The 13,170-nt window shown below is 37.4% G+C and overlaps 5 protein-coding genes across 5 annotated transcripts; 4 read left to right on the top strand and 1 right to left on the bottom strand.

The window, feature by feature from the left end:
• Positions 1–8: 8 nt before the first annotated feature.
• SPOG_03344 (Shk1 kinase binding protein 15) lies at positions 9–1,804 on the bottom strand. The gene is made up of 4 exons (XM_013169758.1): positions 1,208–1,804; positions 750–1,140; positions 532–689; positions 9–478 (listed from the first exon to the last, which is right to left on the bottom strand). Exons 1-4 carry the CDS (start codon positions 1,378–1,380, stop codon positions 184–186), a joined length of 1,017 nt encoding a protein of 338 aa, XP_013025212.1. The 5' UTR covers positions 1,381–1,804; the 3' UTR covers positions 9–183.
• Positions 1,805–1,971: 167 nt separating this feature from the next.
• SPOG_03343 (RNB-like protein) lies at positions 1,972–7,998 on the top strand. The gene has a single exon (XM_013169757.1). The coding sequence runs from the start codon at positions 4,169–4,171 to the stop codon at positions 7,412–7,414; it is 3,246 nt and encodes a 1,081-aa protein (XP_013025211.1). The 5' UTR covers positions 1,972–4,168; the 3' UTR covers positions 7,415–7,998.
• Positions 7,999–8,133: 135 nt separating this feature from the next.
• Positions 8,134–9,557, top strand: SPOG_03342 (histone-like transcription factor family). The gene is made up of 2 exons (XM_013169756.1): positions 8,134–8,442; positions 8,494–9,557. The coding sequence occupies exons 1-2, from the start codon at positions 8,323–8,325 to the stop codon at positions 8,635–8,637; spliced, it is 264 nt and encodes an 87-aa protein (XP_013025210.1). The 5' UTR covers positions 8,134–8,322; the 3' UTR covers positions 8,638–9,557.
• SPOG_03341 (6-phosphogluconolactonase) lies at positions 9,529–10,738 on the top strand. Its single transcript, XM_013169755.1, has 2 exons — positions 9,529–9,755; positions 9,999–10,738. Exons 1-2 carry the CDS (start codon positions 9,568–9,570, stop codon positions 10,588–10,590), a joined length of 780 nt encoding a protein of 259 aa, XP_013025209.1. The 5' UTR covers positions 9,529–9,567; the 3' UTR covers positions 10,591–10,738.
• Positions 10,664–12,872, top strand: SPOG_03340 (CMGC/CDK/CDK5 protein kinase Pef1). The gene is made up of 2 exons (XM_013169754.1): positions 10,664–11,225; positions 11,281–12,872. Exons 1-2 carry the CDS (start codon positions 11,186–11,188, stop codon positions 12,117–12,119), a joined length of 879 nt encoding a protein of 292 aa, XP_013025208.1. The 5' UTR covers positions 10,664–11,185; the 3' UTR covers positions 12,120–12,872.
• Positions 12,873–13,170: the final 298 nt, after the last annotated feature.

The raw sequence follows: 13,170 nt of genomic DNA, 5'->3' as shown, positions 1-13,170 counted from the left end.
AAAATATGTGTAGAACTAAATTTAAAGTATTGGTTACGTTTCATAGAACGTTTTGTATGAGGTAAAAAAGAAGAATTTTTTTGCTTTCATATTATAGTACTTAAGACCTATCGCAAACCCAAACCAAAAAGAAGATGTCTAATAATTCGACAAGTTCTTTTATTTTTTCCTTCAGTATCACATCTACTCGACTCGCGCACGTTTTGTACGATCAGAAGTGGTTGCCTTTTCTGTCGACTCATCTGAAGACTCACTGCTATCCGAATCAGACTCACTTTCATTGGATTCTTCAGTAAATTTGGCAGTATCCTTAACAGATGCATTTACCGCAGATTCCATTGCAACCATGCAAGTGATTCTGTTCTCTTCTGGAGCTTGTAATTCCATTACTTTATTAAAATCTTTGTCCCAAATATGTACAGAGCCATCAGAGCTGGCAGAAATGAGATAATCAGATACAGCATAAACAGCTTTTACTCTATTTACAATGTTAGTATTGAGAAAACGATAAGAAGAAAAAATTAAGTGTACCTTTTTTCATGAGCAACAAATTCCTTTACTACATCCCCGGAGCTCACATCAAAAACCTTTATGGAACCGTTGTCGCAACCAACAATTAAATTTGAATGGAATAAACAAAGGCAATTAAGCTGTGTGGTAGATTTATGACTGAAAAAGGAGCTTAGATCCTAAAAGAAAGAAAAAGATTAGTAAAGAATGCAAAATTGCTTTGTTTAAAATGTACATACAAGCTTAAAACCCTCTAAACCACGTCGAGACATGACAACAAAAGAGGAATCATTGAGAAATAGAATCCCTTCAGGGATAAATGACAAAGGCAACACCTTTCCACCTTTACCACGAATAAGATCCCAAAGTCGAAGTTTGCTGTCTCCTCCAACGCTGAAAGCAAGCTTTTCAGAAGGATGAACTGCAATTCCACTAATGCCTTTTTGGGAGGAAGACTTCAAAGTATGAACAAGTAACCAAGAATCTCTAGACCACATAGTGATTTGACCATGATCGTGGCAAGCTAACAAGTGTTTCTTTGTAAAGCACAGGCTACGAGAAATAGCATTTGGCAAATCTGTAGGGATGGCTAAATCAGCAATTTGGATATTGCGACTATGATCGTAAATTCTAGATGTGTTAATGGGGAAATTCTATGAAAGCAAAGCAAAGCAAACTAGACGATCAAATGGCTTACTTGATAGTTTCATCTGAGCTAGTGGAAGCTAATTGGAGTCCATTCGTAGCTAAAGCGGTGAGAGCGCTTTCATGAGCCTCAAACAACCATAAAGGCTTCGATTCTTTCTTCTCTAGGTCAACATCTACACCATACAGGAGGTGAGAATAGGTTCCAATGACGATTCTAAGCATTCTAACGAAAAAGGATTTCAAATCTAGTACACAGTATTTGAACTGAATGAACAGAAAATTTCGTTTACTATTTTCTAAAATTCTTGCAACCGAGCAAAATATGAGGTTTTACTTTTTTATAAGGTGTATGGTGGAAATAAATAGGACCTTTCCTAAGGGGCCTGTAACTAGTTAGCGAAATCGACTTTTCGACAACACTAATACATGTGGTTTATTGTCATTTTCTTCCTCGTAAAGAAAGAAACATCTCGTTTTAAACGCTCAATTTGAACATTAGTACGGTCAGGAAGAAAATGAAAATTTTTCAAGTTGTGATGGAAATTCTGTCAAAGCCTCTACTTCTCTTCTATGAAAAGTCAACGTAATTTGTTTCCATTCATAGAAGATCCTCCTTTTTTTTTTTTCGTAAAGTTTTGGCATTTTTCCTATTAGTTTTCTTACAGTATCTATTTCTTCACTACTATTTACTAGTAAAATGTTTATTAGTGAAGTGTATTGTAATACGTAAACGAAATGTATCTAGTTGAGTAATAAATCAATGGATGGAAGTGTCACTGGAAAGATCCAACAAAGTACTTTTCATTTAATTCTTTTTACATTTCTATTTATTTACTAATAGTTATTAGTATTGTCCTCCGAGTAGACTAGAAAAGATGCACAAACACGTTTACTCGTTCGGCCACTGAAGATTTTACTGGGAACAGTTAGGTTAATATGTAAACGGTTTAAATTGCCAACTGTTTTTATTCATACGAGACGTTGCATTTTTACTTTATCTCATCTCTTTGGTTTGTTCATCTTCGTCGTATAACAATATACTCTGTAGCATTATGAGGGTTGAGTTGTCACGGCAGGACCTTCACGCCGTATATAATTATATAAATCGAGTGGAATAGACAAACTAACTCTAGCTGTATCGTTGTATACGTGAATTGGATTGCTGTTATGCTACGTGTATAGACGCTAGTAATGTACAGGGATCTCTCCAGTGAACTAGATAGAATGCAAGAGAAACGATCTCATTTAGCCAGACCAGTCGAAAGATTTTGAATATAGACTCGTTTTTCTTGTCTGATAATCTTGTGCTTTCCATCCCAATTGTACGTTTCTGTATCACTTTTTTATTGTTTTGCTTACTTGATATAACGCGATGATTCCATTAACGTTCTATTATACTAATCATGTTAACGTGGTATCTGACTTCGACGTTGGTAGAATAGAGGAATAAACAGAAGACTCTCATGGCCTTTTGAAGAATTAAATGTCTTGAGGAATCTTTTTCTGTTTTTGATTTCTTAAAAATCGCTAGTTTTAGAATCTATATTATTCGGGCAAAGTTGTTCTTGTGGAATTAGTGTGATTGCTGTATCATCTTACATAAAGCCTGTGTACGATGCATAGATTCACCACTTGCTGTTGGACTTGAGGACGGTTACGAGGAGAAGAGACTCTTGAAAGTAAAAAAAAAGAAAGAAAAAAAAAAAGTAAAAGTAAATAATTGGAGATCAATTCTCACTTTCTGTGTTTTCTTTTTCTTTTCTTTTTTTTTATCTTCTCTTTTGACTTCTTTTGTCCCTCTATGGTTTCTATTTACTTGTTAAGGGTTTGCTACCGAGTTTTAAAGGCTTTACAATTGAGCTTATAATGTTTAGGCTTATGTTAATGTTTGTGTTGATTTCAAACAGACTTCTGTAAAGCAGATAAAAACCTTCCTTGCGATTCCATAAATTGTGTGTACCAACCACTAGCGATACTCTATTCAAGGAATTCCCTTTTGTCTACGTTTACGTAAGTACTGAAGTTGTCATCTGCACACACCACGCAAATTAAGACGCGAATGGTTTTCGCTATAACACTGCTGTTTAGCTTTTGTAAGATTTTTGTATATTGTATTGAATAAAAGATTCAGTATCACTGTATTCCTTACTCTATTCGGGACGTTTCTTGAGATTCTCTGTTTGTTCCCCTTCACATTCTTTTTCTCTCTCGTTTCATACCCATCACCCCAATTTATTTTCTTTTCATTCTTTGTTTGAAAAATCCTTCTCCTCTGCAGTTTTACGATCGCCATATTCCTTTCTTCATTCCCTTCTTACCTTTTATCTGCTTTCACGACCTCATAAGTCTAGTTTGGTCTTGGTCCGGTCCTTCCACTTCCTTATCGAACTTTCGGTAGCGGAATAACGTATATTTTATACATCACTAAACACTGATAAAGAGTCGTAACAACTTCTTACCAAAACTTTGTTAAACAGAAGAAAGCAATCTTGTGAATTACGTCGTTCGGTTTCTCTCGGGTGCAGCGAAAAAAAAAAAAATCCTTTAGCGAAACCACCTGCAACTAACTAATCTTCTTCTTCCCATTCACGCCTACTGTGTTTTCTTTATTTTTGGGAAATTTTTGACTCTTCCCAGTCTTATATACCTTTTTTTTGGTGGGAAGAACATCACGTTTTAACTTTGTCTTGTATTTTCGTTTTTCTACGTCTCTTGTTTCGTTTTGGTACCTTTTTGTTGGCCCTATTATTCATCTCATTCTCTTACATCTTTCCTTCGTTTTCTTGTTAATCCTTTATTACCAAAGTTTTTACCCACTAACCTACTACCGTCTGTAAAAATCCGTTATCAACTGGACAAAGTTCGTCTTTCTTCGTTTTCACCTTTGTTTAATTTATTGTTCGTTTGATAGAAAAATTTTCGTTCTTTGCTTTTCTTTTCTCTCTGTTTTTCCATCGTTTTTCTCCTTTTTCTTTTTTTGTTTTTTCTTTCTCCCTAGTTCACTTCTGTCATGGGTGAAGATTTTCAAAATGACCTTTCCTACAGGGTAAATCCTTTACTTCAGGATTCGACCAATATACAAACCAGCCCGACTTTAATTTCCAATGCTAGTTCTGCTAATGTAAATTCTCGGTTGGGCCCCGTTCAAACCGCTATCCCTTCTACTGCTTCTTCCATGAATCGCCCAACGTGGCTCCCCTTGCAGCAACATATTCATCATTTACGTCATACAAGCCTTTTACCGGCTGTAGAATCTTCATTTGTTCATGGTCATGGCCACGGTCATCGTCGAAGTGCCAGTGCTGGCATAAATGTGAACACTTCAACGTCCAATTCTCCTTCCTTTTCCCATCCTTCCTCCGCAAATTTTCACCCTCAGGTGACTCCAACTTCCTCTTTTTATCCTTCCAGCGTCTTTTCTACGCCTCCATCTTCTGCTGATTCTTTTACAGCCAGCCCTACGGTGTCCTCCAAGTATAGCTTGGCTTCGTCGAATGTTTCTCCTATATCACCAAATGTTAGTAATAGTCCTCGTCGACATGCTAAAAGTCACAGTGTAGCTACCGTCTCTTCTCCTGCCATGCCTCCCTTGGCTCCTTTATCCGCACATGCTTTGCCTCCTCCTCCCTCCGTAAAATCCTCTCCGCTACCGACTTTGAATTCCGTCCCCCCTTTGTTGCGCCCTCAACCTCGGATTTTGGATGGTCGATGGCGCCCTTCCACATCTCATAATAACAGTCCTACGCACTCAGCCAACCCTTCGTTTTCTGGAAACATTGTTAATCAACCTTCCTCTTCTCTTCGTCCTGACGGAGGTGGTCATCGACATAGACGTTCTACTGGAAGTTTGAGCCTTAATTCCTCAATAGCTTCTACAAATAATTACCCAGCTGGTGGATCTGGCAATACCCGTAGAAATTTATTTTCTCCTTATCTACCTCAATCATCGATCCCATCGTTACTGGCTGAACATCGCTTAGTAACAGGTGTACTTGTTGTTAGCAAGAAAAATAGATCTGATGCTTTTGTCAATGTCAATGGCTTAGATGCCGAAGTTTTCATCTGTGGCTCCAAGGATAGAAATCGTGCTCTTGAAGGTGATGTTGTTGCCGTAGAACTCCTGGACGTTGAAGAAGTGTGGACTGGTAAACTTGAGAAAGAAGAAAATCGTCGTCGTAAGGACCCAATTTCCACCAGAGGTTCTTTTGACAACCTTGCAAATGATTCTCTTTTGTTCGAGGTTCCTCAGCGATCAGCGATAAAGGCTCGTGATGACGAACAAGTAGAAGGCCAAACACTGTTTTTGCTTGACCAAAAGCAGCTAAGTTCTGAAGAAAAGCCAAAGTATGCCGGCCATGTCGTTGCAGTCTTACAGCGGGCTCCTGGTCAGGTTTTTTCTGGATCTTTGGGTATTTTACGACCCAGCAGCGCTGCGAATAAAGAAAGACAAGGAACTACTAATGGAGGACAAGGTCCTACAATGATCTCCGGAGAGAAACCTAAGATTGTCTGGTTCAAGCCTTCGGATAAACGCGTCCCATTAATTGCCATTCCGACTGAACAGGCACCCTCAGACTTTTTAAACAACGACCAAAAGTATTCCCATAGTCTCTTTTTGGCCTCAATTAAACGTTGGCCAGTGACATCTCTACACCCTTTTGGAATGCTCGTAGGTGAGCTTGGTCCTATGAATTATATCGAATCTCAAGTGGCTGCGCTCCTTCATGATACAGGTGCACATACTGAGCCTTGGGAGGGTTCTGCTGCTGCTTCAGCATCCTCTTCTTTAGATGCATTATCAAATGACTTTTTAAATAATGCGAACCGAAGTGATTATCGTTCGGAAGATGTCTTTATGTTCACTGGCCATAAACGCAATAACCAGCCTGATAATTCTGATAACAAATTAGATGATTTTTCAAGTCCCTTTGTTTCTTCTGCTTTTCATATTCGGCCAACTGGCAATGGCTATCATGTCGGCATTCATATTACAGATGTTTCGCGTATTATCGAGCCGGGCTCACCGCTTGACCGTGAATTGCAACGTCGTGGTAATACAGTAAGTTTATGTCAACGAACGGTTTCCTTATTTCCACCGGCCTTGGGAGACGCCCTTGCTTTGAAAGAGGGTAAAGATTGTTACACAATATCATTATTGCTAGACGTGTCTTCTTCTGGAAAGATTAGGGGCACTTGGGTAGGTTGGGCAGTTATCCATCCTCGCAAGGCTTATCCTATTGAGAAGGCGAACGAACTCTTGGAATCTGATCCTCGTTTGAAACTGTTTAGTACCGTTGGCTCTCGTATACGAGTTCATCATCTCGGTACTGATATTCCTTTGAATCGATATTGCAATTTAGTCCGACGATGGGATGAAGAAAACTCCAGTTTTAATCCCAACCAAACGAATCTTTTTGCGTCATCACCGGTGGAAGTTTTACGTGAAACCTATCTTGATACCGCCAACAGAGCTGTAGCCAGCCATTTAAGAAGAGAATTTCGTGATAGTGCATTTTTGAGAGTACAAAAAATGCCAAGCCGTGAAAATTGTCGAATGTTACAGAGTATGGCTGTTCAGATGGGTTGCGTGTTAGATCTTTCAAGTCCAAAATCATTGCTTCGGTCGTTATGCTTGATTGAAGATGAGACTATTCGTAATATTCTTCAACTTTACTATTACAAGATTACTCCTCGGGCAGTGTATGAAATGCCCAAGTACCGCCCCGATATAGCTATGAACATGCTAAACTTGACATTAGATGATGAGACAGACGATCTGACTCATTTTACGGAACCACTTGATAGATATGCCGATTTAGTTGTACATTATCAACTGCAGTTACTTTTGCAAGGAGAAACTGCATCAGAAAAACGCCTACGTGTTTGGTCTCAAGCAGCAAATGACATTAGTCGTCGACTAGTGATAAGTAAATTTGCTCAAGAAACTAGTGTACATATCAAAATATTTAGTGAATGGGTAGAGAAGCATCAACCTTGGCAAGATGGTGTTGTCTGCTTCATTGCTCCTTCATATTTCGATGTATTTTTCCCTGGTTTGGGGATGGAAAAGCGTGTTCATCTTGATCTATTAAATTTAATACACGTTCGTTATGAAGAGGATCAGGGAATATTATCATTGTATGGTGATGATGGAGCGGTGAGAATTGTGAAATTGCTTTCTCCCGTTCGAGTGAAGTTGTTTGCTCAACTTTCTACTCCTCCTTTGATAAATGTCTCCAAAGCGGAATTAGTATGATGTAAAAAGGTATTATTTCTTTTAAGTCTGAAAAGCTACATCACAGTTTTAATTCCGAAGTTTGTTGGTTCTGAATTTTACCATCTAAAGATGCAGATGGGTACTCATTTTGTTTATACACCTATTGACATTAGCCAACACAACTTGCGTGTGTCTAATAAATTATACCGCATTAATTTTTCTTGTATGTTGATTATAATGATAATGAATACTGAAGAACAAAATATATATATACATATACATATATATATCAACTTGGATGAAGAAATCGGTCGCGTTTCATCTTTATCTGTTATCCTGCATTCTTGAATTGTCTGTCATCCTACGTAAAGTGAGCCTTTTCATCAAAAAAATGAGTTTGGGATCATTTGAAAAGAGCAAAAGGGCAGCAATTGTGCTATTAAGAAAAATTTAAGAATATTTATGTTGATTCCAGTTGTATTTATGTGTAAAGCATAAGCTTTTCAAGTAGCAGGAGGAAACTCATATTATATTTATATACACCAGCATGGTATTAAAAACTTGCAGAATTTGGCAACAGAGTGGGTTGCTCATTGAAGTTTGAAGCATAATATATATAAAATAAAAGCTTTTTTTTTTATGAATATGAATAATAATTATAATTCAAACATATACTTACCAGTTCTTTGCCCAAACCAACTAGTTTTAGTAAAATAGTAGGTATGTTACTCGAGGTTACGAAATGAAAATACGCGTAGCGCGTCTCATAAATATTTTTCAACAAACCCACTAACAAATACAACAAAGCCCTTTTTTAGAAACAGTAGATAATGGTTTCTGAGATTTAGATTGACTTTTAAAGCATTAAATTTGATCGTCGACTATTTTTGTGGTTCCTTTATCCAACAACTCACTGTTCAAGTTACCTCGTTTGTCAATTGTATAATATGGAAAGGCCTCTTGGGAAAACCGTGTTGCCATTAAGCAGGGTAAAAAAGATTATAAAAGAGGACGAAGATATTCATTCCTGTTCCAACGCTTCTGCTTTGTTAGTGTCTGTCGCTACTGTATGTACTGTTCAGTGGAAGATGTGATAATGCTGACTGAATTATCTGTAGGAAATGTTTATTGAGAAGCTGGCAGACCAGTCTTTCCAATTGGCGAAATTACAAAAAAGAAAAGGTATTCAATATCGCGACGTTGCCGATGTTGTTCGCAAAGATGATCAGTTTGAGTTTTTGTCAGATTTATTTTCTATTTAACTAGTTGGTGAATTCATGCTATGTTGTGTTTGGAATAAAAGAAGAAAAATAATGTTTCATTGTCGATAACAAGTCTTCATAAAACATGTTTACCCTGAAAAGGAGCTGAAAGATTCAAAGGCACGATGTGTGGGAAAGATAAAACCATGATAATGTTCAATTTTCAATTTGTTTTGTTTAAAATTTTATTAAAATTATAAACTGAACCTTCCATACCAACATTATACTCCTTGTTCTTGATCCCTTACATATGTAATTAAGGAAGGAAGGATACTGATCTTAATGCTTCTCAGACAAAATCTAGCTTGAGAACTGAATAAACATCGGTCGATTCTTGTTTTATTTTCACATAGTGACATGGTATTACCTATTCTTCAAACGAATACTGTTCCCTATTGCAAGTGGTAAACATCCATCCTGGGTTTTTTTATGAAATTTAGACAGAGGTTGTACTGCAAAATATAAAAGTCTTGAACACAGGAGCCTCATGAAGCTTCTTTATCCTTTGTACCCTCGTTGTTTTTATCTCATTATTTTATTTTATTTTTTCAACTATCAAACTCTCAAATGCAACAAAGTTTTCCTACAGCTTTCCTTATTTTTTCAACTCTTTTCTTTATATTTCCCTACAGATACTTTTAACAGTATCTCTTCAACAGTATTCTTAGCGGACTGGCTCTGAAGACCAAAGTGGCTCTTCCTAACTGAGAATCCTGTTTCCCTGACAGGATCGTGTTTTGCAACCACCAGCAAACAAGCTTACTATAGAAAAGAAATTACAAACTTTGATCTGAAAACTATCATCATCTTTAATTTCCTCGGTATATCCTGTTTACAGCGACAAATTACATCATACCTTACTGAGTGACCCAAGTTATAAAATGGACAGGAGCCGAATTCTATACATAGCAAACTTACTAAGCAGTCATTATGTCGGTTTACTCGTTTTCTGAAGGTAGTTCCGTTGCCAAAGCTCTTGGACAATATGTAAAAAATAAGTACGATGCTGCTATGGCAAAGCATGGAAAGTTTACTTTGGCTTTGAGCGGTGGTAGCTTACCCAAAGTCCTTGCTGAAGGATTATCCCAACAGAAAAACAATATTGACTTCTCAAAATGGTAAGTATAAATTAAAATCTCTTTTCCTTCTTCCCTCTTAACCGAACGGAGGAGAATATGGAAAAGAGCAAAGTATTAGAAGTAGAGTGCTATATATCACAGTACGGTGTATCATGGAAAAGCCGCTTTAGATCTTTTCATATAGAAAGATCACATGAAAGCTCAAGCGAATATTTTCATTAATTCGCGTACGATGCTCAAAATTCTGCTAGTTTTGCCTATGGTTTACTAACAAACAAATAGGGAGGTTTTCTTTGCTGATGAGCGTATTGTCCCGTTGGATGATGAAAATTCCAACTATGCTCTTTGCAAACAAGTTTTGTTTGATGCCCTACCTGGATTCGTACCTGAACAGGTTCATACCATCGATACTGAGCTCTTGAAGCAAGAACCCTTGGATGCCCAGGCCTTTGCTGATGAATACGAAAAGCAATTGGTGCATGTCTTTGCTAATGCCTCCACTGTTAAAGTACCCGTATTTGATTTGATGTTGTTAGGTTGTGGCCCCGATGGCCATACTTGCTCTTTATTTCCTGACCATGAACTTTTGGAAGAAGATGTTGCCTGGGTTGCTCCAGTTACTGATTCTCCCAAACCCCCCAAGGAACGTATTACTTTGACTCTTCCCGTCGTCACCCATGCCTTGTCTGTCGCCTTTGTAACCACCGGTTCTAGCAAGCAAGACATTTTACCTTCCGTCATTGAAGATAGTACGTCCAAGTTGCCCTCTGCCTTGATAGCTCGTGCTCATCCTGACCGAGTTAGCTGGTTTTTGGATGACGCAGCTTCGGCTAAACTTGACAAATCCGTTTTACGTGTTTTCCCTTTTCAATAAACGCTTACGGATAATTTGATCAAGATGTAACGGTATTTTCTCCTCAATGGATTTCTTTAGTTGCCTTTGTTATTTTTACGTTTTATTTTTGTTAGAAAACCAAGTTTTTCCATAAATGGGTATAAATATTAAATTTTAACGCTTAAGAATTGAATAAAGGTTTTGGGCTGTTCCTGTTTGAATGGTTTTCCATTCAGTTTTTTTTATTTGTAGGACTTACCAAATCTTTGTTAGAACCGTGTTGTTCCTAGATATTAGAAGTTGTAAAAAACAAACAAATATGCACCATTCTTTGTTGTTTTCTCTCCTTTATATATACTCTATGTAGCATTGTCGCTTATTTACTGTGATTCATCTTATTTTATATGAACCTTGTCTTGCAAACATTCAAAAATGAGATTTCCATGTTCCTTAAAAAAGTGTCCTAAAAAAGGAGCCAAAAATTTCATAGGATGCAATAAGACAAAAATATTTATCACCTGTAGCTTTGTTTAGACTTCGCTGTTTGTTTAGTATATCGTGTTTCCTCTCTTCTTTGTCTTTCACTCTAAGTGCTTTCTTACACCTTGACTAAACCAAAGCAAAAATTTTTGCTATGTCCTCCGCCATGAACTATCAAAGATTAGAAAAGTTAGGTAAGAATGAAAGAAGCTTCCTTTATTTTGATTCAGAAAAAGGCTGACCGGACAGGCGAGGGAACTTATGCGAACGTTTATCGAGCGCAAAACCGCACAACGGGCGAAGTTGTTGCTCTTAAAGTAATCCGAATTGACCCGGAGGAAGGAACCCCTAGCACGGCTATTCGAGAGATTAGTCTTATGAAGGAGCTTCGACACCCAAACATCATGTCGCTGATTGATGTTTTACATACGGACAATAAGCTGATGCTCGTTTTTGAATATATGGAAAAAGACCTGAAAAAGTATATGGATGCATACGGAAACCAAGGAGCTTTAAGTCCTTCCGAGGTGAAGAATTTCACAAGACAATTGCTAAGTGGGATTTCGTTCTGTCATGAAAACCGTGTATTACACCGAGACTTGAAGCCGCAAAACCTTCTCATCAATAATAGAGGTGAGTTGAAACTGGCTGATTTTGGACTCGCGAGATCTATTGGTATTCCTGTAAATACCTTCTCAAATGAAGTCGTTACCCTTTGGTATCGTGCTCCGGATGTCTTGTTGGGTTCAAGGGCTTACAACACTTCCATCGACATTTGGTCCGTTGGATGCATCATGGCTGAAATGGCAACAGGGCGTCCTTTGTTTGCTGGTTCTAATAATGAAGATCAGCTACTTAAAATCTTTCGTCTCCTAGGAACACCTACTGAACAAACATGGCCTGGCATATCTCTTCTTCAAGAATATAAGACTACCTATCCTCTGTATAAAAGCCAAGACTTAAATCATTTAATGCCCCGTTTTGACCCTCTTGGCCTGGATCTACTGCGAAGAATGCTTCGTCTTCAGCCAGAGCTCCGTATTACTGGCCAAGATGCCTTACAGCATGCCTGGTTCTTAACTCCTTAAAAGATGTCTTCCTTCTCATTGGAGAGTGTCCGTTCTTCTTGGTTTTTATTTCCTTTTCATGATTTCCTCAATGGTAGATTTGCGAGGTACAACTTACTCATTCAAGTGTACAATTTGGCTTATCTATCGCGAGCATACGACTTTTTTATTCCATTTTGTGTTTTGTAAATGGATTTTATTTATACATACATACATATATATATATTACGCCAAGGCTTTATTTCATCCGTGTTTTTAATAAGTACATCCATCGTGTGGTCACTTAATGTCTTTCAAAAGAATAGATTACAAGTTTTTCATTTCTGTTTGATATCAACGTTACCAAAAAATTCCACGAAATCTTCAATTACGTTAGAAACATAATGCTTTCGACTCATGGTACTCAAATTACGAGTTGGTTCGTAACCAGACTCATTTTAAGGTCTTTACTATTTACTGTTTGTTGATTTTGGCATCTTTTTCTTTTCCGGAAACTTTATGTGGTAATTTGAGAATAAGAAAGCATGAAACCCATAATTGATGGTGTTTGAGGAAAAACCAGATATTTATGTTATACCTTTAGCTTTTTTGTTAAGGAGGAGAGGTTTATAGTTAATATACATAGCTGGGATTCACTAAATTGATTCTATTCACCCGACGACGAGTAGCTTTTGGCTTGATTGGGATCCCCAGCAGATGCTTTCTTTTCTTCTACTGCAATTTATTATTCTTTTCGTTGTTCCTAAACTTTTGATAATGAATTTTGGATACTAGTTCTTTATTAACAAACATGTACCTATAAATGTATTTCACAGTACGCATTCACATTCATCTTCTACATCTCAGACTGAAAAAAGCCTTAAAACTTTTTATGTTCGTCAAAGACAAAAGATGGTTTCTACTGATCATGAAACCGAAGCTTGTGTTTTTCCTGTTATAACTCCATCTCACTTTCACCCAAAAACTACTCACATTATAGAATTAGCAAAGTAGTAGGCATGTAACTTCTAATAATCTAAACACTTGTTCCTATTCCTGTCACAAAAAGTTCGTATTGTGTAGGTACATTGAA

Source organism: Schizosaccharomyces cryophilus, assembly GCF_000004155.1.
Source record: "Schizosaccharomyces cryophilus OY26 unplaced genomic scaffold supercont4.7, whole genome shotgun sequence".
Lineage (NCBI taxonomy): Eukaryota > Fungi > Ascomycota > Schizosaccharomycetes > Schizosaccharomycetales > Schizosaccharomycetaceae > Schizosaccharomyces > Schizosaccharomyces cryophilus.
The sequence above is the reverse complement of the archived record's forward strand: the minus strand, read 5'-3'. Positions and strand labels throughout refer to the sequence as shown.